We start from the raw sequence: 22,475 nt of genomic DNA on the forward strand, positions 1-22,475 counted from the left end.
TGATTGAGAAAAAAATTTAGTTTTATAGATTTATTTTCAAAGGGAAAAACACTTAAGACAACTTAAATACAAGTCCAAAAGAATTACTCTGTTAACATCAGCAGTGATGCTGCTAGGCCGCCTTGCTTCTAGACACTCGCCAGAGTCATCCTGGTCTTCTCACAGGGAAGGAAGAAAGGTGGTCTGGCAAAGACAAAATCTGTTCAGTGCATCTTTCTAGTGCATGGTTAACTGACTTTTAAGCTATAGTCTCTGAGGTACCGTGTTTAGGGTAACTGAAGCTATTGATCTGAATAAAATATGCTAATGAAAAAAATCTTATTCTAGAAACTATATAACAATAACCAATACTTATTGAGAGGCCTCAGCACTGTATTAGATGATTTATATACACTATTCAATCTTCAGATATGTCCTTACGTAATGAAAATTGGTTAAGCAATTGGCCAACAACAACAGGCTTACCAAATATAGCAGAAGTGGGCACAAAACTCTGGTGCTTATGACTCTAAAGTCCATCCTGTTACCTATGAGACCTGTCATCTGGTTTTAGGAATTAGGCCGCCTCAGCTTTGGTGACATAAGGCTGGGTTTGCTGAGACAGAGGCTTGGGTTTCCAAGCTAATCCCCTCAGCCTTCTGTGGCACCTAGTGTCTCTCATAAGGAAGGCTGACAACCCCGGCCAATCTGTCTGTAGAAGAATGGTCCCCTCGGGCGGCCCACTCTTGAGTGGCAGATCCAGGACCAGGCCTATATTTTATAACTTAAACCTTGTTTGTTAAAGAATTACAGAGTAATTATATGAACATCGCCATTCTATAAGTAAAATTACTTACCTGATACGTTATTCATATACATCCTTCTTATCTGCAATGTAATCTACAATTTCTTGTGGACACATTAACTTTTCCGCGTCTATGTCTGGAATTTCAAAACCTAAAAAAGAAATCACAATGATGCAAGCATAGAACATGCAAATCCTTTAGAACTAAACCCAAGTGACATATCCATTAGCACCCACAAGCATGTCGCAAGTTTCCAGCAACCTTGGATGCCATTTAGATTTTGAGCCATCTATGTTCTCAAGGCTCTGTAGTGGGGAAGGGGGAAAAAAGAGGAACCGATACCAAGAGCTCAATAGAAAGTTAATGTCTAGAAAACAAACAGTGGTGGCAACATATGTACAAATATGCATGATACAATTGATGTATAGATTGTTAAAAGAGCTGTAAGAGCCCCAAATAAAATGATCTTTTAATTTAAAAAATAGTACAAGATGAATATGTTTAATATATAATTTATATACCATCAAATACAAAGTAAACAGTTGAATCTTTTAAAAGCATACAATTGGATGTTTTCCCTCCTAATGTACACAGCAATATACCAATTCAAGTTTCTACAATCTACACTTTAGTGACCCCATTATAGTCTTCAGCTTGTAAGCCAGTCTCACCTTGTACTGTTCCACCCTCACCAACATAAACCCACTGCCCCATCAAGTTCCTATCTAAGCTTTCACAGTGTTTATAAAAGAGCACTATTGCTTCAAGGCAGACATTTTTACTAGTTAAGCTAAAATACTATTTAGGGCAAATTTTTTGTTTACCTAGGGAAACAGTTTCAGGGATTCATCCTCTATGGCTCCAGAACACCTGGAGTGCATGAAAAAACTGAAATTCTGTTTTATATTTCCCCCCCTTTTCATCAGGACCCTTTTATGGAGTCTTTGATCAAAATGTGCAGGAGTGGCAGCCAGGCACCGCCTGGTTCTGGTCTCCTGGTGAAGCAGACAGTTGTTCCGAGACAGTAAGCCATACATTCTATGCTTCACCTATTCCTGACCCACCCGCCCCTTCCTCAGCTGCTCCAGGTAAACAGATACCAATCGTGCCTTGCATAGCCACGTGCACGTTTTTAAGACCCTAAGCACTACGGAGTGAACTAGAAAGCATCAACACATTCTTAGGCAATTACCTGCGATGCCCCACCCTATGAAGCCAGGACCCCAATCTCCAAACCAAGAAACTCAATCCTATGAGGTATTTAGCCCTTTATAAGTGGCCTTAGCAGGTTTTTTTTCTTTTCTTTTTTTTTGGGGGGGGGGGCGGGCATGGTTGTAAATCTATCACGCAGCTTTTCACAGGTGTACAACTCATTGATAGAAACTGCAATTTTCCCACCACATTATACAGTGATACTTCGGTTGTCAAGTAGCGCCAAGCTTAAACTTTCTACTACTCCAACAGTTAAGTTCAAAACAATCTGCTTAGTGTTCGTTTCCTACCTTTGCTCGATAGGTGAACTGAAAAGGTGACTTGATAAAAACCCCATATATAGTAGTGAGTCACATGCTGTCTGTCGCCATGGACACCAAGGGGCAGCCCTTCCTTCAAGCACCATCTCCTCAGACAATACAGAGTGCTTGTGTGAGGGTGTTACAACATTCATCACTGGGCTTGCTTGCCCCTTATTTGCATAACATCATAAGCATGGCTCCAAAGCAGTGACACCATCAGCAGAGCTAACAGGAAAACTGACTCTACGACAGCGCGCGAGGAAGAAACCACTGCAAATCTGAGTCAGGTTGCCACTTGTCTGATTTGGCGCCTGAAGACTACACTGCTAAAGCACCGTTACTGACATTTTTAGGAACAACAGAATAATGATTAAAACGCCCAATGAAAAGTGTGAGCAGAAACAACTTGACGGCGACAACGCACCCAAGACAGGGATGTGCAAGACGCTAGAAACACCCCGAGTGCGGGCATAAATGTAGACTGGGGTCTCAGAACAAATTATTTGGTTTTCACGTATTTCTTATGGGAAAAATATGTTCAGTTCTCAAACTTTTTGGTGTTCGAACATGAATTTGGAATGAACTGAGTTTGACAACCAAGGTATCACTGTAACTTGCCCCTTCTGCTGCCTCACCCACAGAACCAGTAACACATAGTGGGTCTCGGAAACTTGCCCTTTCTGCTGCCTCACCCACAGAACCAGTAACACATAGTGGGTCTTGGAAACTTGCCCTTTCTGCTGCCTCACCCACAGAACCAGTAACACATAGTGGGTCTCGGAAACTTGCCCTTTCTGCTGCCTCACCCACAGAACCAGTAACACATAGTGGGTCTCGGAAATTTGCCCCTTCTCATCGTTTTACCGCAAGTGAAAAAAGAAGTCAAACTGTTTCTTTTTGAGATTGAATGATTTCCCTAAGCATAATGTCATGTACCATGACTTCCTCTTTCCTACAAGTATCACACAGCCTATCCATTCATTTGTTGATGGGCATTTAGAGGGTCTGTGAAGTGTAATAATGAACAGTGGCATCCTAATGTTTTCTGTCTCTACTTTCAAATCTTGGGATCTTTTTGGTCTCTACTTTCACATCTACCTAAGCTGAGTCATATGGCAGAGTTCCACTTTTAGGTTTTGGAAGAACTGCAGCATTTTCCCCACATGCTATACCTTTTTGCTTTCCCATCAGCAATGGATAAGGGTTCCAATTTCACCCCATAATTTGATGGTTTTTGGTATACTTACAAGGTTATCAGCCCTAATTCCAGAGCATTTTCATCACACCCCAAAGAAACCAGTACCCATCAGCAGTCAGTCAATCCCTGTGAGTTCTTTCTTCTATCTCCTGGCGGCCACTATCTACTTTCTGCCTCTACAGAGTTGCCTATTCTGGCCATTTCACATAAACGGAAACACAATACCTAAACACAACGTATTTCCAAGGTTCGCCATGTGTGGGAAATATACTTCATTCCTTTTCATGAATAGTTGGTATATACATGTATATATTTAAAATTGTGGAAATATAAACATCTGTACATGTATATTCCAGCCACACCGATTACATATTCTGTGGCAGTCTCACTTTCCTTGTCCAAAAAGCCTTCCAGGAGTTAGGTTCTGAGAGGTCATATTCCTCAAGTGTGCCTACTCCGGGCCGAACCACAGCCCTGTCTCTTTGCACACGTGTCCCCTTAGTCCTCACAGCGCTCCCAATCACACGGGGCTCACCACTTATCTCACTTCAGTGATGAAACAGCCTTTCAGAGACGAAGTTACTTGCCCAGGCTCCAATTCCAGGCTAGGAGCTCTTTTAACAGCTAGGTCAGCTGTACTATCCTGGTAAGCAACCTAATCCTGTGAGAAATTTTAACTGAGACCTGTTCTGTAGAACGCTTCACACGTTCCCTGCCTTAGTATTCCAACAGCTCTCACCCAAGGGGAGCCAGGGAGCCTTATCACTGTCTCATTTACAACACACGCAAGCCACTGCAGGAGACCAGGGCCAGAAAGCCTCACTGTCTTCAGCACCCCCTTCAGGGCATAGCTACATAGGCCTTGAGTTCCATCTTGGACATCATCTGCTGGATCTAAGTACTATGCGCCTTCAGGCCCCTTCTTCTCATTTAACCCTGTGCTCTCACATGGGGTCCTCTGGGAGACCGGCAGTACTTACTTTCTGAATGAAGAAATAAATGCATTCATTGTTCCTCCTGTGTTTTTCCCTGAGAGTGGGATGATTAGTACCTATTAAATGTTTTTATTAACATTTGATTCAAATTCTAATTCAGACTCCTGCCATTCTTTTCCAAATCAGTAACCTAAACCAACATTCAGTACATACAAAACCAAGACTAAGCCTGTTTATGTTACCAAATTCGTCTTCCATGGCCATGATAATCTCCACTTGGTCCAAACTGTCTAAGCCCAGGTCTTTCATAAAATGGGAATTTACTGAAAGCTGCAAGAAAGGAACATCAAATAAAAAATGTTTAAGGATTTTTATAAGAAATTTAGAAGTGAAAAAGAAAAAAATTAAAAAATGGAAGTACTTGCTTCATAAGTTAACAAATAGCATGATATAATACAACTTCACAATCATATAAAACCCTTTTACCCAGAACAAAGAAATCTTATCACTGTGAATGAGGGGGAGTGCAGAGTAGAGCTCCAAAGCCCATCTGCAGGCAACTGGACATCCCCTTACAGAAGGGTCACAGGGAGGAGACGAGCCGGTCAGGGTGCAGTATAGCACCAACTTTCCTCTAGTTCTTTAATGCTTTCCTCCCACCCCCACCAGTATCATGACCCCAATTCTACCTTACAAATCTGGCTAGACCAGAGCAGATACACCAGTACTGCTAAGAACTGGCAACACAGGGAATCCAGGACAGATAAACCCCTCAGGCCCAGGATGGTAAGGGGAAAGTGGGGGGACAGAAGGGGAACCGATCACAATTATCTACATATAACCCCTCCCTGGGGGATGGACAACAGAAAAGTGGGTGAAGGGAGACATCAGTCAGTGTAAGACATGAAAAATAGTAACAATTTATAAATTATCAAGGGTTCATGAGGGAAGGAGGGTGGGGAAAGGGTTAAAAATGAGAGGGTGATACCAAGGGCTCAAGTAGAAAGCAAATGTTTTGAAAACGATGATGGTAACAAATGTACATACAGCTGTGCTTGACACGATGGATGGATGGATGGATGGATTGTGATAAGAGTTGTACAAGCCCCCAATAAAATGATTAAAAAAAAGAAAAAACTACCCTTTTATATATAGAGAGGACCTAATAAGCAATAGCTACTTAATCATGGGGCTTCATGTGATTTACATGTTAACAATTAACCGGGCTTTGAATCAGAAAATAAACACAAAGCTAGCAACAGATTGTTCATCTTTTTGCTAAGTGCTCTTCATGACAGCTGAAGGGAGGTTTTCCTGTCGCCTTGTTGGCAAGAGAAACTCTTCAAAAGAGGAAAACTACCTCAAGAGCAGCAGAATGTTGGCAAAGTGTTGGGAGCCACAGATTGGTTTACTGAACCACCTGGCTTTGCATTTGTCCCTCAAGATCACCAGGAACAATTTTTCAAAACCCTTATCAAAAAGCCAATTATACATCCCCAGAGCAAATTCAATTCTGAACGGAGGAAGTTTTTACTGTGAGAAAAATTCCAAGAGGAACTTTAAAAAAGAGAAGGTACTAACAATGTTCATAATACTCCCAAACCCAAACCCACTGCCACGGAGCTGACTACAACTGATAGCGGCTCTTCGGAGAAAAGCAGGCTCGCCCACAGGGTGCTCAAGTAGCCGGCCACATCTTTCAGATTCTGCAGCGTGTCTGCTGGCCCAGATCATCATCCTCCGACCAGCAACGAGCATGTCAACTACACTCGCAGGGCTCCTTCATATACTCCTAAGGGATGTTTTTTAACTGTCCAGGATTCCATTTAACTTGGATCCACCATCAAAACCCATGAAAGCAGCAGTCCAGAAATGAAACAACTATTAGTTACGTTCGGGCAAATCTGCTGCAAAAGACTTAGTATGTTAAATAACAAAAATGACATATCTTCTAAAACAATTACTATGTTTCATACCAAACCAACTGTTATTAAAACTCAATAATCCAATTCCTTAAACAACTGATTTATTTCAGAATAAAGCTCTTTATAAAGCCAAATCCCCAGGTTCACAATAAAAATGATATTACAATTGTGGTGTGAGGAATGAAATGTATACATTTATTTTTAAAAGACAAACATGTCATTTATCTATTTGAATTATGGTACTGGTAAAAACAAAACAAACACCCCGAAATTACCATGGGCCACCAGGATAACCAACAAATCTGTCTGGAAAGAAGTACAGCCAAAATACTCAAAAAGAGAGGATGCTGAGACTCTGTCGCATATACGCTGGACATCTGATCAGGAGGAACAAGTCCTTGGTAAAGGTCACCATGATGAATCAGGGTCAGACCTTTAGGGACGGGAAAATGAGCTGATACCAAGGGCTTAAGTAGAAAGCAAATGTTTTGAGAACGATGAGGGCAGCAAATGTACAAATGTGCTTGACATACAATGGATGCATGTATGGATTGTGATCAGAGTTGTATGAGCCCCCAATAAAATGATTCAAAAGAAGAAAAAGAGGAAGACTTCAAAGAGATGGAGTGACACAAGTGGCTACAACAATGGGCTCAAACATAACAACATAGTTGAGGATGGCACAGGATCAGGCAGTGTTTTACACAGGGTTTCTGTCAGAACACAGTCAATGCATGAAACAGCCATGTGTTTAGAAAGATGGAAGATGTGTATGTCTAGCACATAAATTCATATATATATTCACAGCAACCTGATAGGACACAGTAGAACTATCCTTGACTTGCAGAGACTGTTAACTCTACAAGAGTAAAAAGTCTCATCTTCCTCCAGAAGAGCACCTGGTGGTTTTGAACCGTTGACCTTGTGGTTAGCAGCCTAACATGTAGGCTGTGCCACCTGTGTGCCTTAGAGAGAGAGAAAGAGAGTGTGTGTGTGTGTGTGTGTGTGTGTGTGTGTGTGTTTGTATGTGAGATAGACAGACAGATAAGACACACGGACCCTTTGAATTTTACACACCAATTTAGTAAATACTCATTCTTTAAATAAAATTAAACCACTACCAATTACCTTTTCGGGGTCAATCTTATCATAGAGTTTCAAGACGTAGAGAACACGGTCCTTGATTCCATCTAACGTCAATGGTGGGGCATCACTATACCGGCGGCAGAGCTGTGTCACTCTACCAGGAGCCTAAAGCAAGGAAAGAAGGAAATGGTGTCCTTTAATATAGAACGCACACACCTATAGACAGTTTTCACCAAGTTTCTGGGCTTATTCAATTCTCACTGTGGCCACTAGGACACACTGATCATGTGCATGCTGTGTAGTCTCAGAAGTTTCAGTAGTTCAGCCACATAAGAACGGGCTCCTGACTCGGCCAGGACCAGCCCCTGCCTCCTCAGTTCAGTCCTACTGCTACCCAAATCATCTAATGTCTGCAGAAGGGCCTGTCTTCACCAGCACCCCATTGTCTCCACCACCAATAGACACTGCCAGTCACACCAGGGTGAAGTGGAAGGGAATTCTCACTGGGGCTTACACTCAGTGGAGCCAGCACAGCAACCCGAAGAACAGGATCGAGGAGCCAACAGTCATGACAATCCAGTCCCTATCCCTTTCCCGCAGGCCTGAGCCTTTTGTCAGAGCAGAACAGCATCTCTGATAGCAACCTGCTCGGCCCAGTTCATTCACAGCTATGGAATGCCGGCTCAATGCAGGAAGGCACCCTGAGGAACATGAGGAAACAGCAGATGCTCATATGGAATTCCCGAGTCTGAACTGTGTTACCTTCTCTAGTCGGATGTAAGCCCACAGTTTGGGTTTCTTAAGATAATCTGCCATAGAAAGGGGCTTTGCTTAGTGGGGTTCAGGTCTTCAAGACTCACAAAGGATTGTGAACCAAATTAACCGAAATAATATTAAGGTTTCAGCACAGGTTTATTCCAAACAAAACATGTTTAAACATGCCTCTGCAATTCAGTTAATGGCTGCAGACAAGTTCTCTCAGTAAAGTACTTGTTAGTCTCTGGAAGAAAATAATTTTGAGAGCAGGGCAACTATCAAATGATTTACAAAGCACAAGTGAACATCTTCACAAATCATTGAAGCTTTGCAACAAATTTAGGGGCGAATGCTGCTCCATCTTTTCAGATGGATCAAGTATTTTAAGGAAAGTTGGCAAGACCTCAAAAATTACGTCCAGGAGAGATTATATAAACCTCGAAGAATTAAGAAACTGTGGCTGATGTCCTGAAACTCGTGGAAGCCCATTAGAATCACCACTGATGTGCTACGTGCTAATGGTATTTTACATGGCTTGGCACTGTCAATTTTAAGCAAACATTTTGGCTTGAGTGAGCTTTCAACTCCATGGGTGCCAAAAGCTAATGCATGAATGTCACTTTAGTTCAAGGAGCCACTCATTCCATGAGTCTTTTAAGCTAGGAGATAATGAAGACCATTTCGCGGAATGAATGGTAACCAGGTATGAGTCTTAGATTTATCAATACGATCCAGAGAAGGGGGCCCAATTGAAAATGGCTTCCTAGGGGGCAGGTAATTCAAGGTAGAGGTCAGATCAGAAGTTCCTGGTGATTTCTTTTGTGGGAATTCCCAAGGGATCATCTTGATATGTTGTCTTGAAGGATAAGGACAAGCCTGGAAAATTGGGAAGAAACTTTTTAAAAAATGAAAAAAGACAGACTCAGTGTAGAGATTGGCCCGGACTGACCCCGCTACACCGAGGCAAAACACTAAGTGCGGCAGAGCAATAGAGGGAGCTGAGCAGGGAGCCCCAGAGGGAGTGCAAAGGACAGACTCTGGGGCCAGAGCATGGTACCCCATGGGACTTGACTGGAGGACACGCCTAGAGTTCAAAAAAAATCAGACCTTGATCTATTTACAGATTTTTCTTTCTTTTAAAAATTTTTTTTAAACTTATTTTTTATGGGCCATTGGGTTTTTTGTTGTTGTCATCCCTGTGTTCTCCTTCCTCACCTTGTGTTGCCATGCCTTGTTTTTTCCTGCATTATTATTATCTCTAAAGATCTATCTAGATAAGATAGGCTGGATGAACAGTCTGAAGAAAACAAAGGGACCAATGGTTCCGTGGGGACATGGGAGAGGGGAAGGCGGGGTTAAGAAGGTGGTGTTGACCAACCCAGGGACAGGGGAGCAACAAATGATCCCAAATCAGTGGCAAGGAGGGTGTGAGAGGCCTGGTAGGGATTCAGCAAGGGCAATGTAACCAAGAGAAATTACTGAAACCCAAATGAAGGCTGAGCATGATAGTGGGACAAGAGAAAAGTAAAAGGAAATAGAGGAAAGAACTAGGAGAAAAAGCGTATTTACAGATGTCTAAATATAAGCATGTACAATGTAAATATATTTAAATAAGATGGTGGAGAAATAGATTTACGTGTATGTATTTATAGGTTTAGTATTAAGGCAGCAGATGGACATTGGACCGCCACTCAAGTACTTACTCAGTGCAAGAACACATTGTTCTATTAAATTGGCATTCCATGATGCACATTTTCCCAACACGATCGCTGAAGACAAATGTGTGCATAAGCAAATGTGGTGAAGAAAGCTAATGATGGCCGGCTATCAAAAGATATAGCATCTGGGGTCTTAAAGGCTTGAAGATAAACAAGTGGCCATCTAGCTCAGAAGCAACAAAGCCCACATAGAAGCAGCACACCAGCCTGTGTGACCACGAAGTGTCAAAGAGATCAGGTACCAGGAATCAAAGAACAAAAAAACCTATCATTGTAAATGAGGGGGAGTGCTGAGTGGAGACCCAAAGCCCATCTGTAGGCAACTGGACACTCCCTTACAGAAGGGTCGCAAGAAGAGCCAGTCAGAGTGCAGGTTAGCAACGATGAAAGATAAAACTTTCCTCTAGTTCTTAAATGCTTCCTCCCCCCACTATCATGATCCCAATTCTACCTTACAAATGTAGCTAGACCAGAGGATGTACATTGGTACAGATAGCAACTGGAAACACAGGGAATCCAGGACAGATGACTCCTTCAAGAGTGGCGATGCCTGGAGGGTAGAGGGAAGGTGGGGTAGAAAGGGGGAACCAATTACAAGGATCTACATATAACCTCCTTCCTGGGGGATGGACAACAGAAAAGTTTATAAAGGGAGACGTCAGACAGTGTTACATATGACGAAATATTTATGAATTATGAAGGGTTCACGAGGGAGGGAGGGAGCAAATGAGCTGATAGCAAGGGCTCAAGTAGAAAGCAGATGTTTTGAGAATGATGATGGCAACAAATGTACAAATGTGCTTGACACAATGGATGTATGTATGGATTGTGATAAGAATTGTATGAGCCCCCAATAAAATGATTTTTAAAATGAAAGGAAAAATGGCATTGGTGAAAAAAAAGGTCAGGAAAGTTGTGCCAAAGAATTTTTTCCCATCATAACAATGCACCCATTCATTCTCCGAAGGCAGCAAAAGCTGTCTTCTGAGAATTTGCTTGAGAAACCTGGGTCCATCTACTCTCCAGCCTTGACCTTGGCCCTTCAGACTCAGTCCTTCAAGGATTCACAACCTACTGTTCCCTGCAGTGTAGCTGACATGCACAAACCTCTTCAGGGGGGAGTTGCTGTTAGGTAGCATTGAGCAGGTTGACTGAGAGAAACAGCAGGACGGAACACTGGTGCGCCTGTGCTATCCTCAGCTGTTAGGTTTGAGCCCATTGTTACAGTGCCTGCGTCAATCCAGGGAAAGGTTAGAGATAGAAATACAGCCTCCAAAGCTTAGAGATCAAGATGGAAGACCAGCTAAGAAATAACAGCTTAAAACTGTCATAGTTTGGGTTTAATAAAAGTTTCTACAGTTGTGTAGCAAGTACTTTTTGACTCCCTCATATACTCACTGCTATCCAGTCCATTCCGACTCACAGCAATACCATAGCGCCATGCAGAACTGCCCCCATGGGTTTCCAAGGCTAAAACTTTTTTTTTTAAATCGCTTTATTGGGGGCTCTTACAGCTCTTACCACAGCCCATACATACATCCATTTTGTCAAGCACATCTATCTGCACATATGTCGTCATCATCTCTTTCTACTTAAGCCCTTGATATCAGCTCGTTTTTCTTCCTCCCTCCCTCATGACCCCTTAATAATGTATAATTTTTTCTTTATGTCTTACACCGAGTGCTGTCTCATTCTACCCACTTCTCTGCTGTTCGTCCCCCTGGCATGGTCGGTTGCAGGCTGGCCCTTTGTCATCCCTGAAATGAGCTTTCTCTGGCCTTGACCCAGGGCCTTTCTTTCTGGCCCTTCATAATCTGTGAGCTCAGCTGACACTCACCAGCCTCCCAGCCCATAGGAACTTCCAGGTTGATGGAATTGGCTGTGTGTGGGGATGCATCGGGCAGGAACTGGACATGGCTCTGCCTCACAGAAGAGTAAACTCTACTGCCGACTGATGGAATCACACCAATACCTGAGTAGGTCGTTGCAGAGTTCCCCCTCACCCCCAAAGTAGCGTCTACTAGAAACCTTGAAGTGTGGCCTGATTTGGCAATAAGGCATTGATTGGCCCGTGTAATTAGACACGTATCCTGAGGTGAGTGCATCTGATACCAAACACCCAGGTGAGCCCAGGGCCTCCTGGATTTAAACCTCTCAGTGAGTGGGGTCCTCATTGAGAGGGGCCAGGACCCACAGAGGGAATGGCTGGGACATGGGAGAGGCAGAAGGCACAGGCCCTCCTGAGCGACTGCGGGGGCAGCTCAGCTCTGCGTACCCAGTTGTTTGGGGTGTCCATCCTCTCAAATGGTGAGAGAATGAAATTGTATCCTTCTGAAGCCTTCCAGCATAGAGGGGAAGCGCTCATGAACCTGCATTAAACAAAAACCTCACCCTCGAAGCCCTGTTTCCCTAACACAGCCTCCATCTGGGTCTAAACATTTCTGCAAGGTGATCTCACCTCGCTCACCCTCCTCCCATGGTCACAATCCCCCTTACTCCCCCTCCCCCATCCCCTTACTCTCCTAGTATCGCTGCTCCCCTTATTGGTCCTGAGAGGTTTATCTGCTCTGGAGTCCCTGTGTTGTGGGCTCTTACCTGTACTAGGTATACATGTTCTGGTCTAGCCAGATCTGTGAGCTAGGACTGGACTCATGGTAGTGGCGGGAGTGGGGTGGGAGGAAGCATTAAAGAGCCAGAGCAGGGTGGTGTGTTTCATCAATGCTACCCGACTGGCTAGCCAGACTCTTTCTGGGAGCAGAGTCTTGTCGCTCTCCCAGTAGAGCAGCCCAGTGCAACCACCACGCCAAAACCTATATATCAAGAATGCTCACCTTGCATAGAAAGCTGAAACTGAAATCAGATTTCATCAGAAAGGTAATTAGATGAATTCTGTGAGTATTCTTCTCAAGGGTATTTTAGGGTACTTTCCTGAGCTTCTGAGGCCGCCAGAACCTGTTCTTTGCCATCTACACTCATGGTCTTCTTTCCTTTCCTACAGCATGGGCCAAGGAGGCTTTGGAGAGGCCTATCACAAGACCCACTTATCAACACTGGCTAGAAGAGGCTTCCAAGTCATCAATAAAATGAACAGCAGAAATGAGCTAATAGTGACAATGATGAAAAAAATTGTGATAGAAGTATCTAACAGAGAATGTATCAGAGAGAGGGGAAAGAAAAGGTTAACATCAGACTTGGACTGGGTTGGGATGCTTCCTTAATGTACAACTACCCTTTATTTAAAACTCGGAAGGAAGGAAGGAAGGAAGGAAGGAAGGAAGGAAGGAAGGAAGGAAGGAAGGAAGGAAGGAAGGAAGAAAAGCGCACGTATATACAGCGCCCAAGGGACAAGGAAAGGGATTGGTGAGGTGGTCAAGCACAGCTACCAAGTGGCCTCCCAGGTGTCAGCATTATCCTCAGCAGTACTTCCAGGTGCCTCCATGGGCCTGGTGGGTAGCTTGTGATGAAGTTAAAGAAGGTTCCACCTGAAGCTCACATGCAGCTGCAGGGTCAGCTGGAAAGCAGTGAGCTGCAGCAAGAGCGCAGGTGCTAGAAGCAGACTGCTGCCTGTGTTTGCCCTCTGGCTATCGTCTACGTAGCTAGTTGGTCTTGGGTGGGTTATGCACCTTTCTGTGCTTCCGTATCCTTGAATACCAACGGGACCAACCTCCTATGGTGTGGTTAGAGAGCAATGAGGTGATAAATATAAAGGGCTTAGGCCACTGCCTGGCACATACATAGTAAATGCTATTTATGGTTACATGAGTCAGAATTGACTCGATGGCAGTAGGGTCATAAAGAACCCTGGTGGTGGTACAGGTTTGGCACTGAGCCATTGATCGCAGAGCCTGTGGTTCAAAGCTAACAGTACCTCCACTGGGGAGATAGAAAGCAATTTGCTCTTATAAAAATTTGCAATCTCAAAACCTTCTGTAAGGCCCCTAGGAGTCAGAATTGACTTGAGGGCAGTGGGTTATCCAGGGGTTATCAAAGGAGCCCTGGTGGCACAGTAATTGAGCAGTCAACTGCTAACCAAAAGGTCAAGTTTGAATCCACCAGCCACCCTGTGGGTGAGAAGATGTGGCAGTCTGCTTATGCATAGATTTACTGCCTTGACGACCCCAAAGGACAGTGCTCCCCTGTCCGATCACATCACCATGGGCTGGAATCCACTTGATGGCAGCGACAACTCCAAAAAATCACTGCTCAGGAGTCGATTCTGAGAGTGGAACTGTCCCGGTGTGTTTCCAAGACTGTAACTCATTACAGGAGTAGAAACCATCTTCTTTCTCCCGAGTGGTTTCAAACTGCCGATCTTCTGGTTCATCACCACCATGCCACCAGAGGGTCATAAAAACAGAAGGCGTTTTTCCCTTCTGCTATACAAGGTCGCCATGTGTTGGAGCCTCCCCCCCCCCAACCCTCACCACACTGAATCCTGAGGACGGCATGCCAGTTTGTGAACTGGCTGGAGAGCAGCCCCAAGTACTTGGTCGTGGTCCTTTCCTTGGGTGATGGCCTCCGAAACAGGGCTCGTAAACCGTTCGCCCATCTGTTGGGTGCAGTACAGCTCTACCCAGGGGGAACAGATGTTTGTCTGGGAAGGCGCTCCTCACCCGTCTCCAGAACTCCTGGCTGCAGGACACCGCTCACTCTTCTGTGCTCACACTATCAGCACCTTCCAGCCAAGCCCAGCAGTCCCCATTCGCTCCCTCCCCACTCATCCACATCACTCAGCCTGGCCCACCGGGAGAATTCTCATTCACTTCTACAACAAACGTGCGCTCCATGTTCCCTATCTGTGGTCCCCTGCCGCCTCGGTGACATATAGCAAGCACCATCACACTTGTCTTCCTGCCTCAGCCATGCGCTCCCTTCCATAAACACTCCAGGGTCAGCCACAAGGAAAGCAAGGGTCAGACTCGTGCTGGCCTGTTCTGCTATTTCAAGTATCAGGCACCCCGGAAGGTTAGTTAGGCTGCCTCTCGTTGCTTTTACAGGGCGTTTGTTCTCACACGTTACAATGTCTTACCTGTATTTATTCAAGTGGTGACTACCCGCAAGCTTTACCTCTGTGTCGAGCATTACCTTTCTACCAGAAAACCGTCTGGCTTGCCTACTGCCACAGGCAGACGTCAGACATGCTTCCAGCCTCTATCCTTCTTTACCTGTCCTCACACCAGCATAGCACTCGACTCTGCCAAGTTGGGGAATTCATTGCAATGGCCACACAGAACCACAGGTGACACTCACAATTAAGCGGAAGTTTATTATGGAAGTCCCCACAAGCCAAAAGCAGAAAACACTAACGATACAGTCACTGGTTCACAGCGCCACCTCTCCTCAGTCAGCAACTAAGCCTCTCTCTGGTCCTCAGCTTCTCAGCAACATGGTACCTTGGTCTCTGCTTCTATGGGCCAAGCGGCCAGCCTGCTGTGCTGCGCCTCCCTTCTGTCTAATGGTCTCCTTGCCTCAGCCTTTGGTCTCGCCACTTCAGACAGATCTTGAACTTGTCACACTGGGGACTCTTCTGATGGTCCTGGGATTTCTCTCTCCCTGCTGACAGCTCATCCTTACAGCCAGGGAAGTGGCAATGAAAACTGACAAATCCCCTCTATTTGCCTAGTCCCACCCAGTCATTCATTGGGAGTTAAGAGACATGGATAGAAGAGCCATATTAAAGAGATTTCACTCCAACAATGGCTGGACATACAAAAATGAGTGAGACATGGTCTCTACCTAAGAGCTGTTTACAAGTGTAAAGGAAAAAAATCAACCCCAAAAGATTTTAACCTTAATAAAATATAGCAAGAGACACCACTGAGGTGTTTTTAGGCTGTGTCAATAACCAGTTGTCCAATCTTTGTGAAGGGAAGGGAAGCATGGGTCAGATTATTTAAGGAGCAGGAAAGGCAGGCCAGCAAATCACGAGGAGGCACAAGAGTGGAGTGTCTTGTGTGGATCGACAGTTGTTCATGTTGCTGTACAGTGCAGGGTGGTACATAAGGGTAGGCACTACGGGTAAAGAGTCAGAGTCTAGAACTGTAGGACTGTGGGGACTGACGTCAGGGCCAGGACCTTTTTCTTACCAAGGAATGAATGACAGTGGGAAGGGGATCTTAGCTGGTTCCACTGCTGTCAGACATCTCAGTCTGGCTCCAATACAAAAAACTGTCAAGCTTTTCCTGTACAAGATGTTTACCTTCATCTGAGAACTGTGCTGCAGAGAGATATTTGGAACTTTTCTCTGTGTTTCTGGCTGCTAGCAAATTTGGATTATGGCTCACCTAGACCAAGTATAAAGTGCCCCGGTGGCATAGTGGATTATATGTTAGGTGGCTAACCCTAAGGTCAGCGGTTCAAAACCACCAGCTGCTCCTTGAGAGAAAGATGAGGTTTTCCAGTCTCGGAAACCCACAGGGGGCAGTTCTACCCTTCCCTACAGGGTCATTCTGAGTTGGGTTTGATTTGATGGCAGTTGAATTGGATTTTTCAGTTCTGTTGTTTGTTTAGACCAAGTATAAGACTTTCAGGGTCCATTTTAGGTCATGACCCTGTTTTTCATTTTTCTTACTGTCTTCTAGTTTATGACCTTGTATTTTTGAATGCAAGAATGATATCTTAGGTCTCTGTGGGAGTAGATATAAATGAATAAGTAGTTGCACGGATGGATTTGAGAAGAAAATCCTGTGGCCGCAGAGGAGGGGCATGACAAGCCCTAGTCCAGATGAAGACTAATGATGGTTTATTTGGGGGGACTGGCATCACACACTCACAGGGGAAGGGGCGGTTGGAGGACATTGTGTGCAACGAGAACGTGGGAGCACAATGATATTAAGTGTTAGAAATGTTGTAGGTCCAGTGCTAAGAAAATCATGAAAGAACAGTGTCACAACAGGCCCCCAAACATAGCACCAGCCAAGGCTATGACAAATTTCATGCAAGGGCTGCAGAGTCCAACGAAGATGGACAAATGTCTTTCACATTCACCTCAGTATCAGAAACTATCCTCAGGCCCGGCACATAGCTGCCCCTGGGGATCTTCTGACTAAATAAGTATTTATTCTCCACCTCAATCCACAGGATGTGAGGTGGCTAAATGGGCACACTTGGTCAAACCCACTTCATGGACGTACGTAAATAGTTTTCCTGCTGTATGAAGCAGACGTAGTGAGGCATATTCAAGTCTCACCCCAAAGTGTGGTTTGCCACTCAAAAGCGTAGTTTCAGGACAAACCCGGTGGAAATTAACCCTTTCATACCCCTTCCCAGACCTACTGAATCTGAATCTGCATTTTAACCCGAATGATCTGTATGTGCAAGGGAGTTCACCACCACCACCCCCACACCTCCAGGGGAACAGACAACAGAAACCATGGGAGAAGGGAAACAGCTGTTGGTCAAAGATGTGAAAATAACAATAATTTATCATTTACCAAGGGGTCAGGAGAGGGGCGGGGAGCAGGTGCCAAAAGCTCAATAAAAAGTAATGTCTAGAAAATGACAACACATGTACAAATATGCTTGATACAATTGATGTAAGAGCTGTTAAGAGCCCCCAATAAAATAATCTTTTAATTTAAAAAAATACTTTGAAAAGCACTGCTTTAAGAATTGGAACAGCCACTTTGCAGTTTACATTTCAGCCCCAACGTTGAAATAAGTAACAAGCAGGAGCAAAACACTCAGTGACCCTACCTACTACCCAGTCAGCCTTTCTTTAGCTTTAAGGTGAAAGTTAACTTTTTGATTCAGCCAATAGCACAAAACTCTGAACTAATCCATCACACTAGTTGGGAAGCTCAACAAACGCACTTGGGGACTTTTAAAACTAGATGACGAGGCCTCAGCTCAAGTGATACTGACTGAATTGGTTTAGACACCTGTATTTTAAAAATTCTAACATTTAGTCATACTTGAAGCCATTGTGTCAGCGTAAGTCCAAGAATTAGAAACGGGTTTCTCATCTTGACCTTGAGAGATGCTATCCTATTCGTTCTCTACCTTAGCTGTACTTCAGAGTCATGTGGGAAACTTCAAAATATAAAATCCATGCCAGATACACACCTTACAAGCCAGAATCAGAATGGAGATGGGGATACGGGAATTTAAAGTTACCCAGGTGATTTGAATAAGCGCTAAAATTGACAATCACTGCCTTACTCAGTTTTGACCGCTCACAGGTTTCAACAGTTAACTAAAATACACCACCCCGCCGCACCCCCCAGAATTAAAATAAACCACTCACTGCCGCTGAGTCGACTTTGACTTATAACAGACCTATGGAACAAAGGGAACCGAGGGGAACTGCCCCTATGGGTCTCCCTTACTGTCAATCTTCACGGGAGGAGAAAGCGGCACTATTACTTCCCACCCTAAACGTCCATTGGTTCCGGAGTTGAGCAAAAGATGGCACTAGAGAAATTTAAGACAGACCTGGGGAGACCACTCCTCCGGAGACGGCTGCGGCCTATCAGGCTTCCCTGGAACGTTTACATTGTTATCACACTATAGATAACGGGGGCGAATACATCGAGAGTTCGGTCCTCCAGCCCGGCACTAAATCTTGTCTAAACCTCATTGCACTTCCATGGAGTAGACCAGTGACACAGACTGAGGCTCCCGGGAGACCTGTACCGTTTCAGTAAATGGCGGCCAGCGTTCGAGAGATTTGAGGTTTTGCTCCGAACTACTAGATAACCTAGCTTGAAAGCACGGCAGGGTCGGGGAGCGAGCCAAAATGTCCCCGGGGTCACGTCGCAGGCGGCCGACGGCCTCGCGGCCCGGCCTGGGACTCCTCGGCCCTCCCGTGCAGACCAGGCGAGGCCCAACTCGTCGCCTCGGAGCCTGACTGGCTCCGCTCCCACCTCAGCCTGCTCCGCCTCGTCTCCGAGCATGCCCGATCCCTGACCCCGCCGGCCCCAGCAAAGTCACCGTGAGTTCACCTGCACGAGCACCGAGGCCGACTGCGGAGCCCTGGGGCTCGTCCGGATCCCCGAGGGAAACAGAGTAGTGCTGAGTGGCCGGGTCACGGCCAGCGTGGCGGCCCGAGGCAGCGCCACGAAGGCCGCGGGGAGGCGGCGGACACAGGTGGAAAGGACACGAGCCGCCATGGCTACACCAACCCAGAATGCACTGCGCCGCAGCCTCAAGGCCTGGTTTCCCCGCTCTCCCGGCGCAGACAACACACAGTGGTGCCGTGGGGCGCCGTCGGCGCTGGCGGCCCCTGGCGGACTGGAGGATCCTGGCAGCATTGTATCCCCCGGGCCAAGGCACATGGCCATTCGGTTTGGCAGCCCATGGCATGCAGAGCACTGTGCAGATACATTTTCGTACATACTGATAAAAATATATAAAAAAGGAACTTATTTAATCTCTGAATATTCTAAAACTTATTTTTTTCCTAGACTTCCCCTAGCCCTAGCTGTAGCCCTTGCCCTAACCCTAACCTTCAGCTTCATCCTCGCACTCACCCTTTCCCTACCCCAGCCCAGCCCTACCCCTAACTCTAACTCTGTATATTAACTCTTAATCCTTAATTCCAATGTTATAATTTAAGGCCTAACCTGGCTTTACACCTAACTCTAGCTCTAGCCCTAGCCCTAACCCTAGCTCTAACTCTATCCCTTAAGTCTTAATCCTTAATTCATGTTATTCCTTAAGGTTCTAAAACTTATTTATTTAAAAGTTTTGATGACACATTCTAACGTAGGTATTAACATTTATTTCATAGCTTAAAAACTTAAAAGTAGACAATGCAAAACAATACAAAATAAGTGTTAAAATAAAAATAGGTGAAAAGCAGGAGTAGATTTAAATATATAACTGAAACTAATAATGAGGAAGTGATGTAAAACAATGTGTGTGTCTAAAACTTGAATAAATTGTAAACAACCCAATCAAGTTGATGTGGACTCATAACATGGTGACCCTATGGGACAGGGTGTAACTATTCCTGTGAGTTTCGAGATTAACTCTGAGAGTAGACAGCCCTGTCTTTCTCCCGCAGTGACTGGTGATTGTGAACTGTTGACCTGGTAGATTGCAGCCCCAGGAAGCTAGCAAAAACTGGGACATAGAGAAGATGAAATCTGCCAACTTGTTCCTATCAGCCACCAGACTTTTCTACATCTTCACTCCATCACCACTACTCCACTGGTTACTAGCAATCAGAAGAGAAATTGAATTCCCTTCAGAGTGATCAACAAATAGCAACAGTCCCCAATGTAGACGCAAGTTGCAAGGAACCACCTGTGGGGGAAACCAGTCCTTCACAACTAATCCCGGGTTCCATAGCCACAATTGTAGGGTTGAGATATATAAAGATTAAAGTCATAAAGAATAGGAGAGTAACATAAAGAAGTTAGATGCATTTCATAGTAGCATGCTCACCTCAGCTCCTCTTGGTGGTACAAGTGGAGATGGGACACGAGAGGGCAGGAGAGAGCATGAGGTTTTATTTCTAACTAAAGCTTATATATCTTTGGGGACATGCAAGCCCTCTGATTACAGATAATGACCTACATCATAGGAAGGAGTTGTAACACAGGCAATACAAGCAATAGGATGAAGATGACCTAAGGGTGTACACCCAATAGTAAAGGGAGGGAATAGGGATACATATGTGGCAAGATGGGCGGACACTTGACTCAATACAGTAGCCTACCCTTAGTTATCCTTGAGTGGTCCTGACCTTGCCTTAGGTCTCTCCTTCAAGGGAACAATCACTATCCTTATCAGAAGGGAGTGGACCCTACTTAGAGTGGGTCAGACTATATTCTTATTGCTCTAAATGGCGGATAACCCTTAGGGAGAATAACCTCTGACCTACTTTTGTTGACTCCCAATGTACATTTACCATGTGTAGCAAGCAGCGTGTTGGGTCTGGCATATATTTGGGGGAGACAACTTGGGAGAAATCTTTCCGTATCCACAACCACCTTTAGTGTATCTGTAACATTTGCATCCTCCTGGAGGGAAGCTGTGGGAAAATGCATGCAAGGGACATTGGGGAAATTGTTGAATTATGTGAATACATTCTAAGATAATATGCTGGAAGATATTGGTGGGAAGATAGACTAGAGGTCAAGAACACTGAATTGAGAACTTGATCATTGCAAAAGTGGTCTAGTTCAAAGGTCAAGAAGGGGAATTGGCAGGCTAGGACTTAATATTATTTTGAAGAGCTAAGCCATGCTAAAAAGAAAGAGTGAGGAAGAGGAGAGAGAGAAGCGGTAAACTAAATTTTGCAGTGGGATGAATACTTACTGCCATCAAGTCCATTCTCCTAGCGACCTTAGAGGCAGAGTTGAACGGCCCTGTAATTTCTGAGACTGTAAGTCTTCATGGGAGCAGAACTCATCTTTCCCCCACAGAATGGCTGGTGATTTTCAACTTGTGGTCCGCAGCCCAACAGACAATCTACTACACCACCAGGGTTCCTCAGTGAAAGGATGCATTGGATTGTTTTCTAAACTAGATCAGGGGCTTCCGCTGCTTGAAAACACGGACCAAACTCAATTCTTTTTGCTAAGGTTGATATGAAGATTCAGGAGGCAATGCGATGTTACTGCAATATATGTAAAGGGGGAAAAAAACATATGTACCTAACTGACAATAAGTTTAAAAATAAATAAAGAGAAAGTGAAAAAAAAATCATACACCTCCAACGAACTTTTTGACTAGATATGCCAACCCCACTGTTGAAGGGAGCCTGTGGGCAAGCAGAAATGGTTGCTAGGTGTGACCACCTGAATTGACCTGAGTGGAAGTGAGCAGCAGTTCTCAACCTGTGGGTCATGACCCCTTTGGAGGTGGAGCGACCCTTTCACAGGGGTCGCCCGATTAATAAACATAAGCAAAATTACAGTTATGAAATAGCAACGAAAATGATTTTATGGTTGGGGTCACAACATGAGGAACTGTATTAAAGGGTCACAGCATTAGGAAGGTTGAGAATGAGTGACTTATAGGATGTTGTTTCAGTGAGGGTGGCACATATTGAATTGTATGCATTTTAGTTTATCCTGCCAACTATGCCAAGGGGTGGACTGTGGTCATTATATAATCTGTTGTCAATTTGAGAGTATTAAGAGTGAAGTTGTGTTTAGCCTGTCAATCAGGTCGCAAGTTGATGAGCTCATTTGGAGGCGCTAAGGAGATAAACAGCTCACTGGAGGCGGGACGCATGCACACTACCTGCGAGACATTCCTGTTGAGAAGACACGTGGAGCTATGCTAGAGCCCTGGAGCTGGAGGAGCCACGTGGAGACCCCTGCCAGCACTGAGATGCTTCCACGTCATTGGATCGAGAAGACTTTCCACCCACTGGCCTGTGATCTTCCTGCATTCGGCATCCTTGCATGTGTTTCGTGAGTCTGAAGAGGACTTTATAGATTGGTATCAAACATATGGGGTAATATCAGACTTATACACTTGATCTGAGCTGGGCTGTTTTCTCAATATTCAATTGCTCTTGTATAAAAAGCTCTTTCTTATACACATGAGTATTAGGCTTGCTGCAAAGATAAACTGAGGCCAGGCCAGAGAGAAGGAGAATTT

General features: G+C 44.8%; 1 protein-coding gene across 1 annotated transcript; it reads right to left on the reverse strand.

The window, feature by feature from the left end:
- Window positions 1-19,064, reverse strand: NDUFAB1 (NADH:ubiquinone oxidoreductase subunit AB1). Its single transcript, XM_075564616.1, has 5 exons — window positions 18,860-19,064; window positions 7,486-7,608; window positions 4,675-4,762; window positions 837-936; window positions 1-183 (listed from the first exon to the last, which is right to left on the reverse strand). Exons 1-4 carry the CDS (start codon window positions 19,025-19,027, stop codon window positions 845-847), a joined length of 471 nt encoding a protein of 156 aa, XP_075420731.1. The 5' UTR covers window positions 19,028-19,064; the 3' UTR covers window positions 1-183; window positions 837-844.
- Window positions 19,065-22,475: the final 3,411 nt, after the last annotated feature.

This window comes from Tenrec ecaudatus, chromosome 12, assembly GCF_050624435.1.
Source record: "Tenrec ecaudatus isolate mTenEca1 chromosome 12, mTenEca1.hap1, whole genome shotgun sequence".
Classification (NCBI taxonomy): Eukaryota; Metazoa; Chordata; class Mammalia; order Afrosoricida; family Tenrecidae; genus Tenrec; species Tenrec ecaudatus.

What these genes read in the sequence shown, in the direction of transcription:
- NDUFAB1 (XM_075564616.1), bottom strand. Translation starts at nt 19,027, where the DNA reads ATGGCGGCTCGTGTCCTTTCCACCTGTGTCCGCCGCCTCCCCGCGGCC. An exon ending in ATAAGATTGACCCCGAAAAG is followed by an intron (nt 4,763 to 7,485) that starts GTAATTGGTAGT and finishes CCTTTCTTGCAG; the next exon opens with CTTTCAGTAAATTCCCATTT. An exon ending in GGCCATGGAAGACGAATTTG is followed by an intron (nt 937 to 4,674) that starts GTAACATAAACA and finishes TTTCTTTTTTAG; the next exon opens with GTTTTGAAATTCCAGACATA.